The sequence below is a fragment of the Nelusetta ayraudi genome, unplaced genomic scaffold (assembly GCF_046127955.1).
Source record: "Nelusetta ayraudi isolate G7.1 ecotype Tasmania unplaced genomic scaffold, CSIRO-AGI_Nayr_v1 ptg000004l, whole genome shotgun sequence".
Lineage (NCBI taxonomy): Eukaryota > Metazoa > Chordata > Actinopteri > Tetraodontiformes > Monacanthidae > Nelusetta > Nelusetta ayraudi.
In genome coordinates this window covers 7,790,230-7,816,500 of record NW_027466054.1, presented here as the reverse complement: position 1 = coordinate 7,816,500, position 26,271 = coordinate 7,790,230, and the positions used below count along the sequence as shown (strand labels likewise).

At 42.3% G+C, this 26,271-nt stretch overlaps 2 protein-coding genes across 5 annotated transcripts in view; one reads left to right on the top strand and one right to left on the bottom strand.

Annotated features, from left to right (window-relative positions):
• cntln (centlein, centrosomal protein) overlaps positions 1–2,574 on the bottom strand; it is a 74,201-nt gene extending 71,627 nt beyond the window's left edge. For all 3 annotated transcript variants that reach the window (XR_012927401.1, XM_076032324.1, XM_076032333.1), the window contains exons 1-2: positions 2,273–2,574; positions 1,957–2,035 (exon numbers count right to left, since the gene is read on the bottom strand). Coding sequence is in view for 2 of the 3 variants with exons in the window: in XM_076032324.1 (XP_075888439.1) it covers positions 1,957–2,028 (72 nt within the window). In the remaining variant the exon portion in view is untranslated. The remainder of the gene's footprint in view (positions 1–1,956; positions 2,036–2,272) is intronic.
• A 7,650-nt stretch (positions 2,575–10,224) lies between these two features.
• The window catches only part of bnc2 (basonuclin zinc finger protein 2), a 154,432-nt gene continuing 138,385 nt past the window's right edge, over positions 10,225–26,271 (top strand). For both annotated transcript variants that reach the window (XM_076032312.1, XM_076032295.1), the window contains exon 1: positions 10,225–10,953. In XM_076032312.1, coding sequence (XP_075888427.1) covers positions 10,951–10,953 — 3 coding nt within the window. In that variant the 5' untranslated portion in view covers positions 10,225–10,950. The remainder of the gene's footprint in view (positions 10,954–26,271) is intronic.

Genomic DNA, 26,271 nt, shown 5'->3' with positions numbered 1-26,271 from the left:
ACATTTTCTGACATTAAAAGACAGAATTATACCAAATCGACTTAATATAAAATTATCTGATAAATTATGTTCACATCATCAGAAGATAAAAGTCATAGCTCCCACTGGAATCTACTGGTCTCCAATTAGTACATGAATTTTAACCCCCTTTTCAAAAGTGTCTAATCAATTATTTACTAAAATGGCATAAGCAGACCTTGATAAGACCACGAGCTGAACATATAAAGGGGAAGGACTGTAGTTCTGTCTCTGGATGCATCTGTGCAGTGTATACAGTGTTGGGAGCGCATTTGCAGCCGTGCAGCTAATGATGAAATTAAAAGCAGCACGGTCGACGACTCCAAATAGGTGGTCTCTCTCTGCCTGGCCTTTGGCTGCTATTAGCAGTTCCACTGACACGTTCTCAGATGGACCCTTATCAAAAGTGTGTGCATGCAGTGAATTTGTGTTTGATGAGTGATGAATAATTAATGGTGAATCTAGCCACTGAAATACCATGGGCTAAACATACCAAAGACAGCCACTGGAATCCAGCCACCTATTAATAAAATTAGCAGGGTCTACCAGGAACATTTGCTGGCCGACAGACGCGACTCTTTGTAGTTAATGGTACATCTTCCCAGAGACTGAATACATCAATGATATTCAAATGTCACTATTTAAATAGTACATTGCACAACTTAGGATCCCTATTAGATAGACAGAATCACTGATGTTCTATGTGAGACCAGACCACCAAGGGTGGCTTCCGTGTGTTGGCGTTGAGGAGAACTCATTGTCAGTTAACTTGTCAGTTAACATTGTCAGTTAAATCGCACTTGTAAATAAGCAGTACCATGAAATTGTGTGTTAAAATTGAAAGAAATTAATCTAACCTGTGTGTTGTTGTCTATGTGTATGTCTAGATGTATGGTGTATATGCCTTTTCAAAAACACCAAGTCCCAGTTGGCTGTTCTTCTATAGATACTAATCTCAATAAGATGATTAAGGTCTAGTAGATGGATACACAATTAGATACAATTTTCAATCTTTTAAAGCAACAAAGTGAGTGGGCAGTTATGACAGTTCATTTTAGGTAAGATGAACACAAGCAATAAGACAGGTTCACTTTATGAGTGGAGAAAGAGAAAAAAAACAAAAAAACAACTCACGTTTAATTCAAGGATTTTTTTTTTGTGCCGTAGTGTCAGCTTTCTATTTTCAACTGTGCCCACTGGAGGCCAAATAATAAAAAGAGAGATTCCTGTTTTGCTATTAACTAGGCTGCACATTTACCAATATACACGTTTAAAATGTTGTCATGTGTCTGTCACAAATTATGAGATGAAGGTCTTGCATTGCTCTTCATCATAACTATTTATTTTTTCAGAAGTCAAAATGAAGTAGACACATGGGCTAAAAAAAAAAAATTGGATGCATGTTGCAGGCAAATTTCCCTATACTACAGATTAGGTGATGCTTTAAGTGAAATAAAAGCAGCATTTTTTCAAAAGGTGCTGCGTGCTGGATGTTAGTAGGGACAATCTGGTAGTTACGACGCAATGACAAGCTCTCTCAATGACTCTATGATGTGGCAAAGGTGAGAGATCCTCGTGATTTCTTACAGTTGATGTGTTTTCAAGTACAGAATACTAAATGGTGATGCTGCAAAACGTAATACGAAATGCACGCAAAACAAAAAGATAAAGTTCATAATACAGATAAAGTACGATCTGGTGTTTTAAGTTGTTAATTTGTAGAGCTAAACCTGACACTGTCAACTGAGGGACTTCATGAAAGTTAAGAAAATTAATGGGAATAAAAAGTATTTTAGACTAGCACCTCGAGTAAAATCATTATTACTATATAACGCTGCAAACAATAACGAAATGAGGTAAATGTTAGGTCAGTTTAAGGTAGGTAAAAGCACAGCTAACTCCAATATATGTATAAGTGGACTATATATCCTTACAGACCTGGCATTGCATTAGCTCTTCTGACAAACTCCTCACTTGCTCCTCCAACGCCATGGTCTGATCTCCAGACATTCCGACACTGAAAAAAACAAACGAAACAAAAAAACAGAAAGCAGCTTTCATCAGTTTGAAACCATTCTGAGATTCTATCACGTGTAGCAGTGGGAAGGCAATATTATGAAGTGGCAAGGCTAAAACGACTGCGGCGGCTTTGTTGCTTCATAAACGTAAGAAAAAAACAATAAATGACATTTTCGACGTCCCAACGACGACATCCACGTCACTCATCTCCTAGCATTATTTGTTTCTCTCTTACCCGTTTGAAATACTTGCTGGTGCAAATTCGAGAAATGCAGTGTTCTCAGCCTTGTGTCGTCATGCTAGAGCTGTCAGAGCTAACGTTAGCAACTTAACAACTCCTTAAATGTTTCGTCCCTTGGCAGCTATTGTCAGCCTTCTGCATAAAGTTAGCGCCTCCAGTAACGTTAATTATGGTTCAACTGAGCTTTTACCTAACATAAATATTTCTTTGAGGATTTTGTACAAGTAGACGACAGACTTCCTTAGCCTGACAAACTGTTGTCAATAACTACCCGGACGCTTTCCTCTTTTCAAACGAACCCGCCGTCCGTTTTCCGTTTCTGTCGCAGTTGCAAGACTTTACGACACCTACTGGTGATTTACGGCAGAACGCCTTTGGACTCACTAACGGGAGGAGCAGTTGTCATCTTTCATTCAGATTTCATTTTACTGCCCTGGTGTCGTTTGAAGGGTGACACTTCAGTTTTAACTTTAACAATTTAAGAGACCCGGTTTTATTATTAAAACTGCTATTTCAGCCAGGTGTCCTTGTAATAGCCACAGTAAAATGAGACCTTATTAACAAGAGTAACATAAAAGAAAGGAAGGCAGGACTCCTCACTCCACACATCCCACTGTACTCAGTTTCTAACGATGCACTTTGAGCAAGATGACACAAAATATGCAACAGTTTGTCTGATTTTATATACAACTAGAAAAATTTGCTTTAGTAGTCTGTGTATGTTTTAGATATTATACCATTATCAATGAAATAACTGTTGAAAATAAATATTAAATAGTTAAGCAAATTGTTGAATTAACTGATCATTAAAAGGTAATTAAGATTAAATGCATATGAAAAAAAAAGTAATATGCTGAAAAACTGATATTAAAAATAATAATAATGGAGAATAATATGTCCCAGAGCTGAAATGGAATCAAGATTATCAAGATTGTTTTTCATTTAACAAAAGATGTTAATAGCAAGAATAGGTGTGCTGTAGCCACTGAGCATTTACAGATGTAGTCTTACATGCAGTATAGAGCTACAATTCCCCTGTGCAAGCACCATTTTACAATGCAATAAATCCAACAGATCAGCAGCAAATGACGGGCGGTAAAGACAAGGAGATATGGTATTGATTTTTATGTGGCACTTTATCTTCAAAATGTTGTTCTTTTAATAGACACTCTTATACCTTTCCCCTGATACTCGCCTTGTTTTTATATGTTTTTAATGATCCATTGTGAGGTCAAAGACATTATGCACATTAAATTCATGATGCCAGGAGCTCTGAGGTCATGATGCGAGTGAGAGAAAATGACTAAAGACATGTATTTGACACCTGCTTTGCTGGTGAGTGAGACAAGACAGTTCCATATTGTGAGGTTGATGTAATTATTGGAGCACATGGTGGGAGAAGAAAAATGAATTAAAGGACTGGCACTTCACTAGGGTCAGAAAACTGTTGTTTCATCAGATGCCTCTGTTGTGAGTGCATGCACACCAAGAGACAGGGTATGTTTCTCGCGACGATTAGACTCCTTGAACAACAAACACTATCACTTTTTAATTTCTTCATTTGTAGAACAATTTAAGAGGGAGCAGGCTGATTCATAGGACACTGCATCTGCCTGCCCCTCCGTTTTTGTCCAGACACGCAGCACGACACACAGTATCCATGAATAAGTCTCTCTCTCCCCAGTCTTGAAAAGGTTAAAAAAAAAAAACATAAAAAACATACATTCAACATAGATTTGCATACAGTCTCCAAATGTTCAGCTTCTTCTTTCACATTCTTGAAAGTTTATGAGAAAAATACATTTACATATATGACGAAATCAGACAGTCCCAAAATATTCAGTTTCTGTTGCTCATTCAGGAAACCTTGGACATAATTCATGGTGGCAGATTATATCCAAATGTGTACATACAATAAGACATCCGGCAATACTGATTGACTTTTTCTACAGAACACTATTGCTTTAAATTGAAAATACACAACACAAGTACTGTATCATCTACAGTATACGATGTGTCATTCACGATTAAAAAAAGAAAATCTCTCTCAAAGTTGTGCATCAAAAGAATCGTCTTTAAACTATCCCCTGCTTCATGATCAAATGTGCATAATTTGGCCCGAAGACACTTTGCTCACATCTCCCACACAGACATGTCCCACCATGTTTTGACTGTGCTTGCTGCGGTTCCCCTCCAGTGTCTCAAGCAGCCAGTTCCTCCCTCTTTCAAGTGTCTAAGGTCTGTCCCAACCTGCTGTCCCACTAATGACAGATTAATCCGCAGCATTTCATGTGCATAAAAGGCAAATCTTAGACATGCAATCTTTTTTTTATATATATCAGCAATGTCAAGCTTCCTGCTCCTCTCCAAAAAAGAAAAGGGAAAACAACTTACAGTAGCTCCAATCTCTGTTTGATTTCAATTCTATCATCAGCAAACTTTTATGCCATGAAACAGGAAACACAAACTGTCCTCAGGTTCAACCTTTCCTGCTTAGGTTTCTTGAAAACTGTAAAAGTCAAAGTCAGCCAGTGTCCTGGGTTGACTCAAAAATGAATGAGCAGTATTTAAAGGTTGGCTCTTGAGACTAAAAACATACTATTAAAAGAAATAGACAGTGTAAATGTCTTAATCTGCTGACAGCTTCTGAATGAGAGAACTTTTTTTTTTTTTTTTTTTACAAGAATACATTGAGAATATCCTCCAACACTGCCCTGAAAAGTTTCTGACTCATCCCAAATTTAAATTAGACTAGTGGAAATCAATGATATGTGCTGACATTAATCATAGCTCAAAGGATACTTCAGCTGTGAGCCGCTGACTGTTGTGATCTGCAGATGGTTTGGGGAGTGATGGTCAAGCCTTTAAATTAGCCCAGCTGATTGAAAGCAACTTTTCTCGCCATAAAGAAATTCAGCTGAAAACATATCGCGCACTTACAATGCAGAACTCTGTGTGCAGCTGGATTTGTTTTTGTCACCCTGCCTAGCTAATGCTCTCTGCACTCAGCCAAATGAAATAAGCTGCAAATGGCAGGAAAGGGGGTTAACTTCTTTAGTGGACTCCACAGGATATGACTTACGGCAAATGTAAATGACACGTTATGAAATATAAATCCACCCCCGTTTGAAGTTGTCTTTGCCCGCCTCTAATTGCCCAATTGTTAAAGTGTGATGGGCCAGCCCTTGAAACAAGACAGCTCTTGCACTGACAGTCTCAACAAGCATGCTTGTCTCACCTCTGTTCTGCCTCAGTGGAGTCACGGGGGAGGTTCAAGTGCTAGGCTGCATTTAATCTACTGGGGGTAAAGGAGTGACACAGAATTGTGATCATGCAAATGCACCTGCATGAAAAATTCAAAAGCCAAATGACAAGCCCCGGTGTGCCGGCGCTGACAGAGGAAGGAAGGGAGGCACAACGTGACGCTCCGTGGAGAATTTGTGAAAGCGCAGTCTCTGCCTGTTGCCTCAGGTAAGCGAGGATGTCGTCTGAATTAATGTGCACCTCGCTTTGATGCGGAGGGGAGGAAAGAACCTGAGAACCGCGGGAGATGACAATAAATACTAAAGCGTCACAAGTCCCCAGCTTTAGAGGAACACTGATTGTACAAATGCCAGTTGGGATGTTGTACCTACACAGTGTTTAGCAGAACATCACTCCCCCTGAATGGAAATGAGGCAGGCTCCGACATGTGAGAGTAGCATTAAGTCTTTGAACACAGTCACTTCATGCTGCGACTGATGGCTCTATTTGTCTGATGTTCACTCTCTCTTGTGCTCTCTGAAACTGAAATAGGCCATCGCAACCATCTGCAATTCTCTCGCTGTATTTCTGTTCAATGGCTGACATTTTAAAGCTTGTTAGTATACACTTCACTATTCAAATGGTGCCCCGAGGAGAGATATTATATCTCTCACTGGAGTCTGTGGGAGAATCATCCGGCACTCTTGACCTCGAGCATGAGCGAACCTCATGCTCAATCCTGTGAGACCTTGGACCGCCTCGCAAAAACCCCAGGACAGAGGAGCCATTGATTACCACTTCTCTTCCTTCTGTTCTGCACTTACGGATACAATATCCAGCAAGCCAAATCAGAAAACTCCTGCTCCAAACCTTGCCTCGTCTCAAACCTTGTGTTGTGACATGGATGACCTCCCGCAGGTCCCTCACATCACATGTTGCGCACGGCCACGCCACCCCTAACCTCGCAAATCTTGTGGAACTCTTTTTGACTCCCATCTGATGACCCGCTGGTCCTATCGTCAACTGACAGGAGCAGTCATAAAGGAGGAATTGATCCACACATGAACAACCTCTCAGAGCAAGCCGTGTTTGTGTAGAGCCACAAAGGCCACAATCACCCAGCCGGCGTGCCATCTCAGGCCTAGTTAGCTCCCTCAGGTTCTGTGGGAAAAAAGGAGCCAGGCTATTTCCCCAGAGCTCCCTGCTCAAGAGCTTGTCCTTTGCTTGGGGAAAGGCTCAATTAAGGTGCTGAGTTTGTATTTAAGTTCATATTTCCCTGGAGCACGAGCGAGGAGACCAAGGACATGGGACATTGATCGCCCTGAGTAAATGTCGTCCTGTTGGAAAACATCTTTTAGATGAATGTTTGTCTTATATCAAACAGCAGGGCTATCATCTCTATGAATGTAGAGGAATCGAACCAAAATGCAGAGATTGTCTGTATTGCAGCAGTATTTTTTAATTTTAAAAAATACAGCGATTAATAATTTGATGCCTTGATGATCAGGAATATTTGCTATCAACTTATTCAAAAATGAAGATGAAAGAATTGAAGATTTTACACGTACTAAAAAAATGTGAGTGTGGTTTCAAATGACCTTGAATTAAACATTTTATTTATTTATCTATTTATTTATCTTAGAAAAAAAGAAAATACAAGGGAAAGTGCATGTCTCAGTCTACAGCAGAGTTTTCTTGGAGCCATTAAAAATTTTGTGGAAGAAAAGCTGTCTCTTAGAAACACTTCAGGGTCGGTGGTGATGGTCTGACCCTTCTGGACCTTTCCGCGCTTTAGTGAGAGAAACTTAATGAACAGAAGGACCTCTGTGGATTTGATGGATCCACGGGGTTGGTGCAGCAGCTGATGGCCTTCCCAGGAGAAGGAACTCTTCAGTAGCAGGTTCAATAGCTCATTATCAGAGGCCCTAATGGTTAATTAGTGAACAGTGGGATTCTGTCACAGGGACAAATAAACATAAACTCCCCTTTCCTATCAAGCTGCCTTCATTGGTTACTTGCACTGTAGGCGCTGATGTCAGTGTCGATTTGAATACCAGGGTGATACACATTCAATGTCCAGACATCAAAGGCCCACAAGGATTTCTCCAGTATTATGTCTTTCAGCCAACACTTTCTGGAAAAAAAAATGCTCATGCTGCTATCACATCATGTGCACAGTATGCAATCTTTGGTTAAACAAAACAAGAAAAAACTCTGATGGCACTGCTGAGTATAATTCAATGTTTGTATGTTACGTGCTGTGCAGGGAAGTGGCCATCATGTCACAGCACCAGGTTCACCCTCCCTCAATACCTCTGCGAGAATTTGCTGCTTGGTTATTCATCAGTAAGAAGAGGCTAATAAACTATCAATGTTATTGGTCTTCAATTGCGTTCAATAAAAATCTAAAAGGGATAGGTTTTAAAGGTACAGTGCATGAAAAAAACCATCCACTTGCCACTCACCATGATGTCAGAAGCCTCTGGTGACATTTTCTCAACCACATGACCACTCTTAGTGTCACAAAGGGACAGACTTCCACACAATACAAGTGTAATATGGCCATGGTCTCCAACACAAACAAGTAACAGGCAAAACACATGAGAGTCTATGCTGTGATGTTAACACAAGACATTTTCCCAAGACAAATACGACAACCACATTTTCTAGCCTTTAGGACACAATGATGCCTATGGATGACACAATGGACAAATATTGGATTTCTTTATCATTCACTATTTGCGATTAATTAGTCACTAATTCAGAACAAGAGGCAACATACTTGTTTGTAATTATTTTTGTCACATCTGCTAGTCTTTATCAGAGTAATGATGGGTTAAGTTGTCATATTTTTGTGAGACAATGTAATATTTCTTCGACAATAGTTGCAAAGAGGTGGCCTTGGTAGGATGTCAGACAATGTGGTTTGTGTCCTGCATGTGTAGTGTCTGTGGTCAGGCAAACACAGCACTTTGGGCAGGATAAGTAAAGGCCATGGTTTTGGATAAATGCACAGTAGCAAAATATGTTTTGAATCGTGACTTCTTTTTCAAGGTTCAGTGCCACTGAACAACTAGAGTATTTGCTTAAACAACAACAAAAAATTATATGAAAACATTTTTTTTGTTGCTAAAAGCAGATTCCAAAATGAGGTGGTTCTTACAACAGAAACAGTAAATAAATTAACAACAAATCTGCATTTAAATGTGTCCTTCCTTTGTTTTACATCGATGTGAATCACACTTACAGCAGTCAAGGTTGGCCCCGATCTCACGCCTCGACTTCTGTCAAGACACTCTTTAAGAAATGAACTATTGTGTTAACCAGCCTAAAACAAAGAATATGCTATGAGTTAAAACAAAGCAAAACAAAAAAAAAAACTGATGAAAAAAAGTCAAACTAAGGTAATGCATAACAATAGGATGATGATAAAGCCTACCTCAAACTATTTTAAAGTCAGACATGTTGTACTTGTATCATAATAGTCACATTTATCTAAAATATTTTTTGTATATGTCAATAAAAGCCAATGGAAACACCACCTGCAGGCAGTGGTGCAACATTTGGGATGCCAGCTACTGATGATGAACAAAAAGACAGAATAAGTCCTGAAGCATCAGAAGAACCTTTTCATCTATTTTTCGCTCTAAATGTGTTTTGTTTTATTTAGTTGTCGACATTAGTACAGTATATATAATATCTCATTTAATTAGCAATGTAAGCCCTCTGACAAAACAGGCATATGGTCCTCTGCACTCCCACGGCCTTGGCTAAGGAATGAATATGCATATCCTGGGACCTCAGTAGCTTGTTACCCTGGAATGAATTCTACACAAGACTAATCCCTGATCTATTATTTACCCCTTGACCAAACATGCAAGTGGGGCTTCCAGACGCTTGACTTGATAGAAATGACTGCCCTGGGATTCAGGAGGAGCTAGACTTGCAGGCAGGAGCAGGGGCACATGTGTTTGCGCACGCAAAAAAAACAACTTAAAACTTACACACACACACACACACACACACACACACACACACACACACACACACACACACACACACACACACACACACACACACACCCTCCTCTCCCTCAACTCTTCACTCTTGAGATGTCTCAGTCAAAATGTTGCGCAAACCCGCTTCGTTAAAACAAGCGCACGATGAAACTTTAATGAGCGCGCCCACTTCTGACGGATGTGAGGGACACGAGTTCGGCAATCAGTGTCACATCCTCGCTGCACGCACGCACGCACGCACGCACGCACCCACACACGCACGGCGGGCGATCGAACCTATTTTTTTCAGCTGCCTCGAACTCGCGTGCGTGCGTGCGCACGCACAGAGCAGAAGCGCGCGTGAACTGCACTCGCGGGGGTACAAGTTAAAATCAAATAAAAAAAAGTGAAAGTTTGCGCTCAAATCACGACGCGACGCATCTCGAATGCCAGAAGTGGTTGGTCATTAATTCAGGATTTTATTTTCTCTCTGTCTCTCGATATTTCCCATCTTTTTGATTACACAGAGCTGCTGTTGCTGTGAAATGTGCATATATATATATTAAAAAAAAACCCAACAAAAAACTATTAGTGTGCGTGACGCGCACCCTTGTTTGCCGCGATTTCTCATCTTGCGTCTGTTTTTTTCTTCCCCCTTGGCGCATTTTTTGTCACCCCCAAGGATGGGACTCTTCCGCCTGAGTTCCCCTCGGGTTTCAGTGTCACACACGGCGTGTAAAACCAGCGGTGTGAAGTCAGCCGAGACAACACAGCAGCAGCAGCAGCAACAGCAGCCGCAGCAGCAGCAGCAGCAGCAGCCACCTTCTCCGCTGGCCGGACGCTCCGCAGCAGCTCCTCGGCGCACGGCGCTGACTCTGCACTCGTAGGAAACCGTCGGGGGAGTGTTGAGAAGGCGTTATTTGCGCGTTTTTTCTTCCCCCCCCCCCCAAGGTAGGACAAGCAGCTACAGCCGCAGCTCCTGGTTGACAGTGATCACCAGCGACCTCCTCGACTCGTCCCTGTGTACAAGAAAAAAGAAGAAGAAGGAGAAGAGGAAGAAAAAGAAGAAGAGGGGGAGCCAGTGTCGCGCTCCTCGCGTTTTGCTCCTCTTTCCTCCCTCCTCTGAAAAAAGAAAAAGAAAAAAACGTCTTGACGCGCGTTTCGTCTCAGCGCCGGACAGAGAAAAAAATTGTCGGGACAAGAAAGAAAAGAGAAAAAAGTGAGAGTGCTTTCTGGTGTTGTATCCCAGACAAAGTGATAATCGGCGATGATAAGTTTGTGAGAAGAACCACCGACAGCGATTCATCTGAGGCGGCCGCGCGGCACTGAAGAGGAGAAAGTTCCCCACTTGAGGGCGAAATCAGACTTTTTGGAGGACGCCAACTTTTTCCAAAAGTACCAGCAGCCCCGGCGTCTGACAGATATGCAGCAATGGTAAATATACATTTCTGCCCTTTCCTATAGCCGACCTATTCTGACTTGAATAAGGAAAACGTCACAGCCCTAAATCTGTGCCACTTTTTCTAAATTTTGCTTCTTGAAAGTTGTGCGCTGCCAAGGTAACTGAGCAGATGCAAAGTTAGACGAGACTCTCTTAAGTAATTTTTGAGGCGTCTCTAGAACGTTTCATCAGACTATTAAAAACAACTCTGACAATCTATGTCAGGCTACTTACTTCCTTACATGCCATCAGTTTAAAAAAAATACTATTTTTTTCAAAGTTTTATGTGTTTCTTTAATTATTTTTTGTTAACTAAATAATTAAAAAACAACATGCAAGACTTCAACTCTGACACAGGTAAGGAAATCATCACTTATCCTCTTTTCAGTTTGTTCTCGCCTAAAGTTTTCTCACCCCTTGAGGCTGTTGCTCAATTGTATGTCTCACTTATGAATTAAAATCTGATACTTGATCTCCTTAGTCAACACATTTAACCGCAGAAAAAAAGTAAATAATCATTTATATTGTCACACAATATTGCAATCACAGCATGGTGTTTTATATGTAGCTTTAGGTCTTCCTGTTTGCCAAATGTGAATGATTGTGTGTTGAGAAAGCAAAGTGACAAAAAAAATAGGTGTGAGTGAATCAGAGGAGGCTTCATTTTATGGCTGGCAGCGACGTGTTTCTCAAGTTATTTTTAAGGCCTGAAAATCCCTGCACTCTGAATCCTCCTCGCCTTTTGCACAATTCTTCCTTATTGCTCAATCTGTTTTACTTCTTTTGAACATTTTTCTTGGACGTCTCAGAATATTCATCCTCACACGTTATCTTTGAAATATTTGCGAGGCTCTTCAGCGGAACGAAAGTAAGTTTATCCTTATTTCACTGTCGGTCCAAACAAAAAGCTTTAGGTAACTTCAATTTCTTTCTGCTCCGGTGCGTTATCTCACAGTGTTTATTTTATTCCCATTTTATTTATTTCCCTGGGTACACTTACTAGCTGTTTTGGCTTTTTGTCACCCCTGTACTACTGTGCTTCTGCAGGAAAAGTTGTTAGCAGTTGACAATCTGTCACCGTAAAACACAAGCGGAGGGACGCATTTCATGTCAGCGTAAAACATTTTGTGTTTGGACACATCCAAACCTTCCAGGAGACATGCAGAGGGGAAAAAGAGGGAGGAGGGCTTGAGCAGAAAAATAGGCCTAGATTAATGTCCTCACTTAAAATCACCACAATAGTACCAGCACACTTTCATCAGTGAGACGTGTGTGAGATTAATGTCTGGCAGAGTATTTTGGCCTGGTGTGAGTGTGTGTCAGGGATGTTTCATGAGTTGGAGCCGGTGCTGCAACACCAGAGAAGAATGCCAATTTACATTCCTGGAGTGTCATTTCATTACTTTTATCTCCAAGCTGCTGTCTCCCAGCCAGACCGGTCAGGGATCTGTTCAGTTTAAATGTCCATGTGCTGCACACAAGTCGCACAAGTCAAAAGGCCCCTATTCCATTTTGTCTGCAGCGTCTTCCTGCGCGTGTCATGTAATCACAGTCATTGGAAGAGCGCAAGTCCGGCATAGCAACACGCTAAAGCCAATTAAAAACCTCACAGTAAAATAAAAATAATAATAAAAAAAGGCTGGTCAACAAAACTTCCCTTATAATAATAATAATAGGGAAAATGTGAAGGTAAATGTCCTCGTTATGCGGTGAGCAGACACGGCCGGCTCATCCCGCAGCACGGTGACGTGAGGTTAAAGAAAAAGTTAAAGTTGTCAGTGAGGCTGCAGCGAGGTCGTGATTCCTTTGGGTCTGTGGGAATCAGAGAGGGGGGAGCGTGCGCGCGGGCGCGTGTGTGGGTAGGGTGGGAGCCACTGGTTAGTCGGTTCAATAATCTGCTGGACAGGTAGGCCTGTGACGTCCCCCTTAGAGAGGCTGCTAATGAAGAGAAAGGCTGCTTAGTGGAGCTCTTCCCTGACCCCAGCAGCCCTCTCTGTCCCCCCTGCTGGCTCCCTCTGATTACTGCTCACAGTGAGACCCCTTCCCTCCTCTTCTCCCTTCGCTCTCTTGGCTTTTTTTCTCTCTCCCACTTCCCACTTTCTCATTCCCTGCCTCTTCATTGGGGATGTATGTATATATAAAAAGGTACTAAAGATCGTAAGGATGATTTGATATGCCCTCTCTATATTTTCTTACTCAGATCTTTGGTTAGACATTTGAATTACAAGTTGTCGGCAAGTATTACAACCCCATTAACCCCTCATTGGTCTCCTCAGAATGGGTGTTTATGAGGTGCAGCATCCAGGAGTTTAATAAGTAAAGTGGCAGATAATGGTAGTAGACAATATTTTTACACAACAATTAGAGAGAACATTATGCTCAACACATTATTTGAATGACAAAAAGTCATTGAGTTCTTCAAAAATATCTTAAGCTGCTAAACTACATTGTTTTTTTTTTTTATCTGGAGATTAAATTATTTATCAATGTCTGGGCCATTCACGCCAATGTTCAACTTCTGTGCCTTTTATTTTTTACTCTATTTTTTTTTTTTTTTAGCAGTACAGCATATTATTCAGTGGTGTTCCTTCCATTGTGCTATAGGTTTGCACTAAAGCAGAAAGTAAATCTTTCCACGCCCCCACTTACCTCCTTATGCAGATAACACCTAGTTTCTGGGATGCCTCAACAGCATCAAAGCAACATTCCTGCAGCCATTAAAAGAAGCAAAAAAAAGAAAAAGAAAAACTAATCCAGAAGAGGGTCATTCTCTGTGCCCATGCCGCTCGGCTCCTCCTCATCTGTCCTCAGCCCCAATAATCTCACGGGTGTCTGATAGTGTGTCTTGGCTGTGACAGAAAAGGTAATATTATGAAAGGAGGGGTCGTCTGCCTCGTGGTGGCTTCAGATGAGAACCTCTGGACAAGACACTGTAACCCAAGCTGCGGGCTCCAGCGGCTGAGCACAGACGCTGAGAAACGTTGAGACAAATTGGATCGCCGGACTCCTAATTTAATAAAGAGCACAGTGTGAGACATACTTGATTTAAAACAACACACATATAGGAGGCATAATTACATTTTCCCACCCCCCACCACCCTTTTCCCGGGACACAATAGCAAGAGGTGAAATCTTCTCACACTTACTGCCATGAAAACGCTCCAATTTCCTCCGAACACATTGCGAAATTTGGTCTGTGTTCTTGTGATTTTCAAGCGTTTCTCTTCCCGGGGATAAATAAATAGCCGGCGGTAATGAATAGGGTTAACAGCTGTGATGACACGAGCATTAAATATGTGTTTAGTCTTGTCACAGGGGCTGCAGGGTTTTAATCTTCCATATAATAGCATTGTCTCAGTGCAGGGACGGTAGATCACACTTGAAGCTGGCAAGTTAATCAGATTTAAATCATACTCTGCGCTACGAGCTGTGTTTAAACAGTAAGCCGATACATGTAGTTACATGTGCTCAATTTATGTGCCACCCCACCCCACCCCACCCTCACCCCCCTTACTGGCTTCATTTCACATGCTAATCCAAACATGATCGTATTCCTTGAGGAGGGAATCGGGGAAACTTCACTCGTAGCACATGAACACGCCCTGTGTGTGTGCAAGAGGACACACACTCCCTCTGCCTTTATTTGTTCAAAATGAGAAATGCAAGAAAAAGTCTCACACAGCCAGGCCATTTCGACAGGACACTTCTCCGCACAGAAACAGCCGTTTTCATTTGTGATTTTAGCCCTTAATTAGTTCTGTCCAGAACAAATTAAATGGGACTGTGTAAAATAAACACTCCGGCGTCACAGGATGGCAACTGTCCGGTCAGGTGGGGAAATTACGTTTCACTTGTAATCCATACATTCTTCAGCGGGGCTAGAATATAACTCATGTCGACGCTATAGGAATAGCAGAGACACCGGGCCTGCTTCTTGAACAGGAGTATAGTTGTAACCAAATGGCTCAGCGGGGAGGTATAGGGTTATGTGGTATAATTTATATTTTATAGCTCCCTCCTGCACTGCCTGCACTGCAGAATAAAGTTGTTCGATTTTGTTCCACCAACAGTGAGTGAAAAAGTCTGGGATTTCACTTGTGATGGAAACTCCAGACGCCGCTTTGTTCCGTACTTTCTCTTTGTATTTAGTGATTTTCACCGCTGAGTCTTATTTCTCGCATTCAGATGAAATAACAAAAAAAAGGGGGCAGTACAGCTGCTGCTTTTTCTATTCCGAGTGTAAATGTGGATGTTTGTGCGACTGTGCACCCCCACCCTTTTTTTTTTCTACTTGCGGTTGTTTGCATTAGTGGCCCATGCACCAGTGACTCAGGAGGCATGGAAACATCTCCTCAGGCCATACAGAGTGATTTGATTAAAAGAGAATAATTTGCCCTAAAGGTGTCTTTTCTCTTTCCTCCAAAAAAGCTGGCGGAAGAAATCTGATATGACAAGATAAGTGGTGGCTCATGAAAAATTCCTGAGGTTTGAGACGTAGCACGTCGGCTTTGGAATTATTGCCTAGAGTGTTTAGCTTCTTTGCTGATAACTGTACCTGACAATGTTATCATTACCTGAGTGGCCTTTGAAATGATTTTTGTCTGGTTCTCAATCCAGATTCCGCTTATACTAAACTGTTTTATTGGAACTGTTGGACTAATATCCAGACTGGGTGAAGTACATGTTTTGCAACTTTTTCCTGCTATGTTCCCTAATTTATGCCCGAATATATTGTTCTATTTGTATATGTTGATATTGGGCAATCGTTCATTATTGGATTCTTTAGGTCTTAAATTTTTATCTCGCCTTCCCAAACTGGCATAATATCTGCCAGTCAACCACCCTAAATGACCCGAACCTCACAAAGTCTCCTTTATCATTGTGTTTGCTTTGGCAGTGCGTGATTCAGTAGATGGATCGAGGTGTGTGGCAGCAGCAGTACTTGCATTGTACACCGAGTTTGCCTTCACTTGTATAAATAATGATGACGGCATTTCCTTTTGCCTTCACAGAGAGGAAAGGGGGAGGCTTTGAATGCAGCTTGTTAAAGAATGATTTGCATGTTTGTGTGGCAGGTGGACGCACCGATTCTGTTCAGGCCTATTGTCCGATTGGTGAGGTTCACATGTGCACAAGCATTATGTAACCATACTAAGATAATGGTACCCACATATGAAAGAGGGGAACATTTGACTTTTCGGTTTGGTACCGTCCACTGACTTTGACCTAACCATGTGCCATCTGTTGCAGTGCAGATTTATAGGCATTGAACAGCACTGCATTGATGCATTTTGCAGATCACACTGAACACAAAGAAAGTTCATATTCATGAAATTGTGGACATTTTGAAATGAAAGGCGGACATTACTGTATAGAACTTCTGCCTGTGCCCGTTCTCTCTCTCTCTCTCTTGCTCAAACTTCTCCTCTCTGAATGCAGTAGTCAGCTGCGTAGGCCACATCTGGCTCTTGTTGGGTTTCCAGGTTGGGGAGTTAGTATCTGAGCATGTGTAACATTCAGCTGTGTGATCATGTCGGCGTGTAGTAACCAACGTGTAAATCCTGCGTATCGCTCGGCCTGGAGGGAGCAGTAGTCACCTTGTTTCTCCAGAATTTACTTTCAGCACATTGTTGCCGGCAATGATTCTTATCGCAACATCTTAAAGTTTGATTACTTACTAACTTTATGGGGTTGAATGTATGATCGATCCATCCTGGTCTGCTTTTACTGCCAAGTCTGGACTTACACGTGCGTTATGTAATGTATGAATTATGCCATAGGTTTGGGAAAACACAGTGAGGAGTGTTGTGTATGAATTTACATCCTGTTTTTATGTATTTATGTGCCAGTGGGATCCGCACATATCCCAGATTGTCTTCCCCGTGGTGGCAACAGTTTCAATAAATATCCAAAGGTATCATTTACCTTTAAGTAAGCGAGCCCTCTCCTGGTGGAAGCAGCGGCGATGTGGAATTTGGGGAGGAAAAAAAAAGAGAAAGTTGGGTAACGCTGTGGTCATTTTCACGGGCAACTGCAGTTTCCTGCTGAGAGTCTGCAGAGTGGTTCCTTTTAACCAAGTCAAACCCAAACCACAATTTGTAGTCCGTAGTATCCAAGTCTCACCAAACCATGCTTTTTCTCTAATCCTCACCAAGTTGTGTTTGTGTCAGAATCCAACCAAACCTTAGCCTTGCTGTTGACATGCATTAAAATTCTCCCCTGTCTGCAGCCGTGATGCAGTAAAAGGCCCCTGACAGAGTTGATATCGACGTCATTATGAAACAAACTCGAAAGAGTTTGACATCGACACAAACACCTGGATCGGGTCCAGAGCTGATGTGACAAAACTCCCCTCCCCGAAGTGTCTCTTTATCACAACCTATCTGACTTTCTCCAGGAGACTGCAACGTCTGCATTAATTGTTTCAAAGCTACCGACTCCACTGTCCCTGTGCCTTGCACTGTCACACACCTGGTTAACGTGTCAAATCCCACCCTATGATTGTCGGTGACGACGTTGCCATTTCACGCCGGTAATGACAGTAATTAAGCAGTCTAAGGATAATGGGATTTGGCGCGTTCTGTTTGATTTTAGATCAGTGCTTCTGTTCGAGTGAAACCCGACGCCCGTCGGCTGCGCGCACGAGGCACATCTGCAATGTGCGCAAGTGTGTGTGTGTGCGTGCGTGAACCCTGTGCGCCTTCCACTGCGTCTGTGCCTTTTCGCACGCACGTGTGGCAGTGTGTGTTTTTGCTAGCTGGGGGTTTAGTCTGCTGACAGGTAGTGTGTCAGGAGGGGGACAGTGGCGCTTTTGAGACGGACACCAGATCCGAGTCTCGGCGAGGTGGTTGGTGGTGGTGGTGGTGGTGGGGGGGAGAAGAAGAAGGCCTCTTTCATGTGACTCCGCATTCCACCAAGGCACAGGCAGGCAGAGAGGCACAAGACAAGACATGCGTCCCCCCGCCACCTCCCCCCCCACCCTGTCGCTCCCTCCGCCTCCGCCAGACTCAACCCCTCCCTTCTGCTGATGACCTTAACATTTATCAAACAGCCCCATGGTGGAATTCCTCTTAAGCATCTGTGTCTCGGTGCAAGAGTCAGACTCATTCACATATGTGACAAAGACACACGCGCAGACACTAACACACAACACACACACACACACAGATGCACACACATAACAGTGACAAACCAATCTGCTTTGAAAATTGTTGCGCTGTGGAAGGGTTGTCCTTGCTTTTTTTTTTCTTTTTTGTTTCTTAGAGTTGTGAAGGCCTGCCTCACAGTGCGCACACACACACGCATACACACACACACACACACACACACACACACACACACACACACACACACACACACATTCTCTCCTCTCCGTCTTGTTCCTTTATTGTACCTCCTGTCACTTTGTCCTATTCATTTAACCTTTCATTAGAGCCAGCAGACAGCACTGTGTGTGTCTGCACAGCTTCAGGAACAATGCCAAAAAAGCCCCACTGTCACAGTTATTAGATTCCTCGGGCCCCCTTTTACCCCGGCAACTCAATATTGAGAAAAGGGAGCGTGAAAAAAAAAAAGAGTGGAAGCGGACTGAGGCGAGAGGGCGGCAGCGGGGGGAGAAGACACTGCCACCCAACTCCTATGGCGAAGAAGGATCCTCTCTCTTGACGTGTCAAGGACATGTGCCACATGTTGATGGTAGACAGGTCTCAGACTGAGCAGGGAGGGGAGCGTGAAAGCCAGAGAGTGAGCGGGAGGACAGCTGTGGCGTGACTGTCTTGTGCCGTGGAATAAACAGCACCCTGGAGCAGTTTGACTGAAAACCCTGTTTGTCGAGGAGTTTATGTTGTTAACGGGCAGCTGCACACCCAGGAAAGGACAAAAGGCCGGAGCTGCCTTCTCCTTCCTCGCTTCTTCGCTGCCTGTGAGACTCTGTCCCTTCCAACACTGGGCCAATAGCAAACTGGAAGACTTGAAACCTTTGTTGTGTCACTACTTGTACGCATTTGAAAAATTGTAACCTCTCAGTGCCACACAGAGAAGGTGCACTTCCATCCATCCATTCACATTTCTTTTCACATTTTCACAGCAGCAGAACATTCTCCGTCCAAAAACACAAAAACAATTCCAAAGCAACGTGGCAACAGAAATGTTTGATGCCTGAAGGTTAATCCAGTGAATTTGTGTCTCAGTATTTGATGAGCCGAGGGGAGATTTCTAAGCATTAGCCACGCTATGATTAGTTTACCACACTCAAATGCATTTTTTCCATTAAGATTTATGAGAAAACTCGACTCCCAGATCGGTTACAGTCACAAAGTTAAACGCAACTTTTTTTCCCTCCATATTTTGTCTTGCATTGGATTTGCAGGATATTTGGTCCATGAGACTTTGTGTCATATTTTTATCCCTGTCTGTGACTGCTTCAGGCAGCAAAACCTTCCTCAGGAAAGGCAGCACTTTATAAATAAACACACTGTGTTGTTTCCCGATAGTGAGATCACAATAACATCTTGAAAAGATCAAGTCCGCACCAAAACATCAGTGGCTCTGGGTTCAAGTTGGGATAACTTCACCAAGCGAAGCGAGTATAGGTAGCCTATTTATTATTTCACTCATAGACCTTTCCCAATTCTGGTTACTTTACTGACAGGCTATTAGAGGCACACATTAATATTAGAAAACATTGGTGAGTGCATTTTGCATGATGTGGGCCCTTAAAGTGACACTTGGACAGATCGTTCTTTTCTGTCTTCAAAAAAAACATGATTTTTCAAGCTCAAAAGTGTGAAGAGCGACTCAAAACATCAGCCGATCATTCCAGAGGAAAACTCTGAGTGGTGCTGGGCCGGTTCAAGGAAAGCTCTGCAGAAATCGTGTGCGCTGGTGAGAGCAGCCCAGTCAGCAGGCAGCATGAGGTGATGCCCCTACAGTGATGCATCGGCTGCAGAGAATCAAAGGCTGCGGGGGAAAGACATTGGTCACCATAGTGGGACGCCGGGAGAGTGCTGCGATGAATTACATCGCTGTCATTAGACGCTTAGCCAGCACATGCACGCCCGCGCACACATTAAACTGCATGTGCACGCTCTTGAGGACAGAGGGAGAGAGAAGACGAGAGAGAGCGAGAGAGAGAGAGAGAGAGAGAGAGAGAGAGAGAGAGAGAGCGAGAGCAGGGGTCCAGGCCCTGAACCATCAGGCAGCCGTCTTGATGAAGCCCATCTCTCACTTGTGCCACCGCTCTTTGCTGCAGAACCCCCCGCCCTCCCCGCCACCCCCTGTGAGGCCACTGCTCGCCCTGTGTGACTGACTCTTTATTATCTTCATCCCGTCACTTAGTTGCAAGTCTCTCTGTCATCCTCCCCCCCCCCCCCCCCACCGCCCTCCCCTCCTCCGCCTGGAGGCTGCAGATCCACCTGCCCGCCCTACATGAACTCTCTAATTCTCCGACTCGGATTTTCTCCTCCCTCTCTCAGGGCTGGAATTGATGGTGGTGCTATTGTGTCCATTTCTTTGGTCCTAACGTCTTCCTCCTCCAGGTACAGCGCTACGGCACACTATTTAAGAGATGCTGGATCCAGGTTAGACAGGGACCCCCATGCCCCCCACCATCCCCCACAACCCGCCACCACCTTTCTTCTCAGTGTACGTGTGTAAATTTGCCAAGCTCAAGCATTGACGTCTGTTCATGCAATCAAAGTGTTTCTGACTATTTTTTTTTTTTTTTGGATCTGTTTTTTTTTAAATTCAAAACAATCTTGACATTCTGACATGAACTTTTCTTTCTGTCATTTTCAATAAGGGACAATAATTCCTTAGAACCGCAAGTTCCCTCTCAAGTGTAGTGTTTGCCCTTGGCCGCCATAGAAATGCGCACAGTGGCTTTGATTGTGTTCTTTGTTTGGTGGTCCTTTTCATGTAGCGCACTCAAAAAATGAATTTTAAACTATTTTTCAAAGTAATTACAAAGTGCGATGTGAAGGAGTTTATAAAGCATCCTGAAGAAAGAAAACCCTTTACTTGTTAAGAAATTATAATTCTTTTTTTTCTAATTTTCTTGGGCCTTCTTGTCACCTGTTGAATAATGAAGGTCCTCATTCTCGGAATTAATTTGTATAATATTCCACTATAATTTATTCTCAGCTGAATTTAAATATTTAAAAGGTTAAGTAGGAATCGGAATGCTGTTCTACCTGGGAAATTTACATACCTATCTGACCCCCGTCCAAGGCTTGCTTTTACTCCGCGTTCACCGCAAGTTAACCGGGTAAAGTAAACCTTGGACATTCTTAGGAGATAATGCATGTAGAATTAGGTTTATCCAGTCCAAGGAGTCTTTCTCTTTTTCGTCTCTCTTAGTACCCGCATCGGTCTTCCTCACTCCAAGCCCCAGTCTCTCCTCAGCATGAGCCTTGTATTTATTACCCTCTAAGTAATCACTTTGCTTTCTCTTTTGATAGACTGTTATTGCTCCTACTAGCTAAGGTCCCCATAGGTATTTGGAGGCTTTCCAGTTTTATTAGACAAAGGCCTCATTATTCAAGGCCAACATTAAGACAACCATTAGATCCATTTGCCCCCTGGTCACATGCATCCAGTTGCAGCCAATTGATATTATAGCTCCTGCTCACTTAGTATTTACAACACAAACATGCTTGTCTCCCTCCCCTCGCATATTCATAAAATACACTGGGCAATCTCTGGCACTTTGAGATCGGTGAGTTGAAGTCAGTGTCCATTCACCAACTCAAAGCTTCTGCACAAATTTCATAAAGAAGCTGAAGCAGATTGTGGAAAAAAAAGAAAGAAAATTTGATTTTAGGTTTTAAAACCTGTCTTTGGTATCTCCACATTTACACTTGGTTCTGCACTGCACTGCAGGTAAGTGAATCTTTACCTGTTAGAACACAAGTTGGGGCTGTGGCAGATGGACCTCAGAGGGTTTTATTTGAACTGAAAAGAGAAAAACTGTATTCGGCAGGGACATCCACCATATATCCAGGCTACACTGGATGTATTTCCCAATTAATGATATTTAATTTTTGTATAGTTCCCAGACTGATGTGGCAAAATCTATATTGGCTACTTCAGCCTCAATTCAGGAAAAGGTGACAATCGAAGACTAAATAGCAACACCAATTAAATTTCTAGCTCTTTTTTTTTTGTGTGTGTGAAATACCTCAATCTATCAAAAATAAACATTTGAGCAGCTGATTCCTATAAATAAAGTCCCCCTAGTTGCAAATTCCACAAGGTGAATGGTTCTAAATCAAATTGATCAGCAAAAAGATATCACCAGTTATGGTGAAAGGCTTAACAAATATTGTGTTACCTTCCTTTTCCTATTGTGACATCCTCTTTAGGGAGTCAACACACACTCCACCTCTGGGATCCAAAATATAAGCAAACAAACGCATGCTCACTTTGCGGCATAGAGATTCAGTCTGCCTCAGTTTTGATTTCTTCCATTTCTCTGTAGCAGCTTTTTAATTCCTCTGTAGCCACCTGTGTCTCCAATATGGTGCTCATCACTCCTAATCGATGGCCCCTTATTGGGTTTCTGCGTTTGGTCAAATATCTTATCGCTCTCCACCCCCTCAGGCTACAGGATCCAAACTAATAAGAAATCTCCTCAGTCTCTTGGGCTGGGTGTACAGATGAAAAAAATGATTAGTGCAGAGGTAGTATGAATCTGTGACCAAAACCGTTCCCAACAAGTTGGCCAAGTTAAAGATTCCAACCAAAAAGTTGACAGGGTGGCTGATCTTAAGGATGATTTCAGGCAATTCAGTCACAATCAACATTGATCAATTACATGTTTTTCCTTGTATACAAGACTTTTTACTTTCAAAACCTTATTACTTTAAGTATCTCAAAGCTGAACTATGCTAGACTGTGACTTGACCACTGTCCCTCTGTGAGTCTGTAAAAGAAAACCACAAACAAATAATTGCAAAAGTAAATTCCTTACCTCCAAAAGTCAAGATTCAGTAATGCTGCGTATTGCTGATTGCCACAGGGAGTGAGGAAAGTCACACGTCTTCTCCCCACCAACACACTGAAATGACAATAAGGGAATTTGGTTGGTTCTCTTTCAAATGTGACACACAGTAGGTTTCTCCAATCACCCAACAACATGGTGGGCATGGCGTTTCTTCTGGTGTTTTCTATGGGTTTTTACTGAAAAACAACTAAGAAAAAAAGGCTTGACTGTGCAAAGTGACAATTTCATTTGGGATGTTACATTTTCTTCACAATAAGAATTCAATCCCAAATTTTATTTGATTAAACCCAGTTTTGTAGGTCCCTTATCAAGTAAATTTCCTGAATGCACAAGTTTCCAAGAAACGTACAGCGTATTTTAACCAAGCTTAAGAGAGGGACTGAATTCATGAGGCTAAATAAAGCCTTGTTATGTCATAGGATTACTGGAAGAGGAAGAAGACATAGATGTAAACCAAACTAGCAGAAGGATTTCAGAAATTACTGTGAAATTGAAAAGTTGTGATTGTTCTTGTAGCCATGTTTCCCTGCTCGTTCTGGAAACATCTGGCAAGGTGCAAACAGTGAAGACGGTCAAACAGCCATGTGAGCTCAACGTTCGCTGGAAAAAACGTTTCCTTCCCATATATGCGGTACATTATAAAAACAAAAGGCACAACAAAAAGCACAAATCCTTTTAATGAATAAATGAATTTAAGAAATATTAATTAATTGATTAAAATTGTTCAGAAGGCTCATTTTTTTTCGAACTCAGTTGTAGGCTTCTTCACTATACCTCAGCACACACTCACAGGCAGGAAAATTAAATGTCTCTTTGAAAGGTGCCCAGCAAGCAAGAAGGGTCAGAGAGGAAGGTAATATTACTTCAATGTGCCGTGGTGAGACAACATTTATAGTAACTACATCTATTTATACATACAAAAAAATCTATATCTCTGCAGGGATAAACACTGTTTAGTGCGTAAGACAGGAAGACTAAGAATGAGGGAGGGAAGGTAGAGAGTGTGTTCTTACTGAAAAAAAAAAAAAAACAGCATAGAGAAAGGAAGAAAGAGAGTGCCACTTTGGAGTTAAGCTGTCATTACTCTGGCTGGTGCACTCCCTCATAAATACTGATAATGAGATGTTTTCAGCAGCCTAATTATTTGGCAATGTAGGAGCAGGTAACGTGGGAGGAACACACTCTTTGCACTTCTTCTGTCTGGAGATGACACTCCCCATTCTATTAAGTCATTACCACTGAGTGGATGCAGTGATAGAAAAAGACCTGGGCTTTCTTTCGGTCACCATGGAAAAGATGGAGAATCTCTTGTGCCATCTTTTTGTTTACGCAGATATAGCCTTGCATCCAGTGTACCAATAAACTTCTGAAATAAACTTCAAATCAAAATATCAACAACAAAAAAAAGTTTTTTCCAAACTCTCTTTTTCATTGCTAACATAGTGGCTTTGTCACATTCTTAATGTTAATTGAAAACAGCCACTAATATAATAATATGCCTTTCATTTGATGTCACTTTTTTCAGCCATGACAACCGGATGTTACAGTGTGTCAATAGTTTGAGATGGCTAATGGAAAAAAAAAATGGATTTTTGCCACTTAAAAGGAAAATATGGACCATGTGCGGAGTGTGGATCCAGATTTGTTGTTTTGAAGCTTAAAGGTTTAAACTTCCAACTGCCATTTTGTGCATCGTCAGCTTCCACTTGTTTACAGGTGGGGCTTTTCTGGGGCTGATGTAGACGGCATCAAACTGTGACGAGATTGATGAAATGATAAGATAATTACCAATCATCCAAAAGGTGTGCACCAAACCAAAGCCCTCATTTAATAATTCACAAGTTGTTCAGTCTCATCATTTGCATCAACAGGTTCGATGTGCAGTGTCCTAAAATGGGCTCAGTAGTTCACCTTCCCATAATGGCCACATGAAGGGGCTCCAAATCCCCTTCCGCGCTCACCCTCTGGTTCGGAATGAAAGAGAATTTCTTGCGGTGTACCCGAGAAAAAGTAAGCAAATAAGCCAAGTTTTGAAAAGCAGCCATTGACAGCCGGCTATAAATATCCCCTTGGGTCCGCACTAATGGAAGTTCCTGAAGAAAGCTCTCTGATAGTCCAGCTCAAGATGTCATTTTCTTCAAATGACCACTGAGCAGCATCCTCGATCGCGTTCGTAGGCCCTGCATGCCGCCTCCCTCCAACTCCCGCACTGTGGACAAACACTCCTGTCCCTAGCGATATGAGACGAATACATTAAGGGGCAACTGTGGCTTTCTAGCGCCTCGCTGTGTATTGTTTACTGGGTCTGCTTGATTGCCCTCTGTCCAAATCAGAGGGTACAGGCAGGCAGGGCAAGGGTCTACAGGGACGCACTGTGTTGTGGACTGTCCCAACGTGCTAAGAATATTCAGTCAAGCCATGGCGCTGAGGGGGGAACCCATCCATAGCTCAGTAAACACACAGACACACACACACACACACACACACACACACATACAGACACAGACACAGACACACACAGACACACAGACACACACACACACACACACACACACACACACACACACACACTCCGAGTGGGAGTCATACATTTGTGCACCAGGGGCCTTATGGTCATGCATAAATGCCGAAGCGTGTATCTGAGAGTTTGTGTGGTGGGGAGCCATGTCTGTCTCCACGTCACAGATAATTACCCCCTGTGTGGCCTTTCACGGCAGACCCTCCTCATTCACAGCGGTGCAACGGGGTCCAACATAAGACAAACAATGCAGCTCCTAATTGAATACTTGTAAAATATTAAGGTTGAATGTCTCTCCCGCTAATCCATGTCTTTGTTTAGTTTTTTTTTTCCTTATTTCATCTTTCATGCCATTGCTCATTGCAATTGGTAGCAATTTCCAGGGGAAAAAAAAACTCTGCTATTTCTTAGTTGTAATCGTCACTAATTTTTTATATTTATAATTTAATCCTTCACTTGAAACTCATAATTAAGCTAATTGCTCACAATCTTTTGTGCCACTGCACACTGGCCAGATAGGAGGGATATTCCAGCAGCAAGGTTACTGTATGTCTCATAGTTACAATGCTGCAAGTCATTCAAGCTTTAAATGCTTTTAGGAGATGGAATTTTTTATTTTTGTAAGGAGTTTTTTTTAAATTTCAGTGTTAGTCTGCCATGCGATTGAAGCTTCTCTAAAAGTGTATTTTTTTTTTGTCTGGAATTTATCTGTCATGGTCGTGGTTCCAGGTCTAGTCATCAAGGCTGCCTCGGCTAACCTTGGTAACCAGCAGTAACATAAGCATCTTTTAG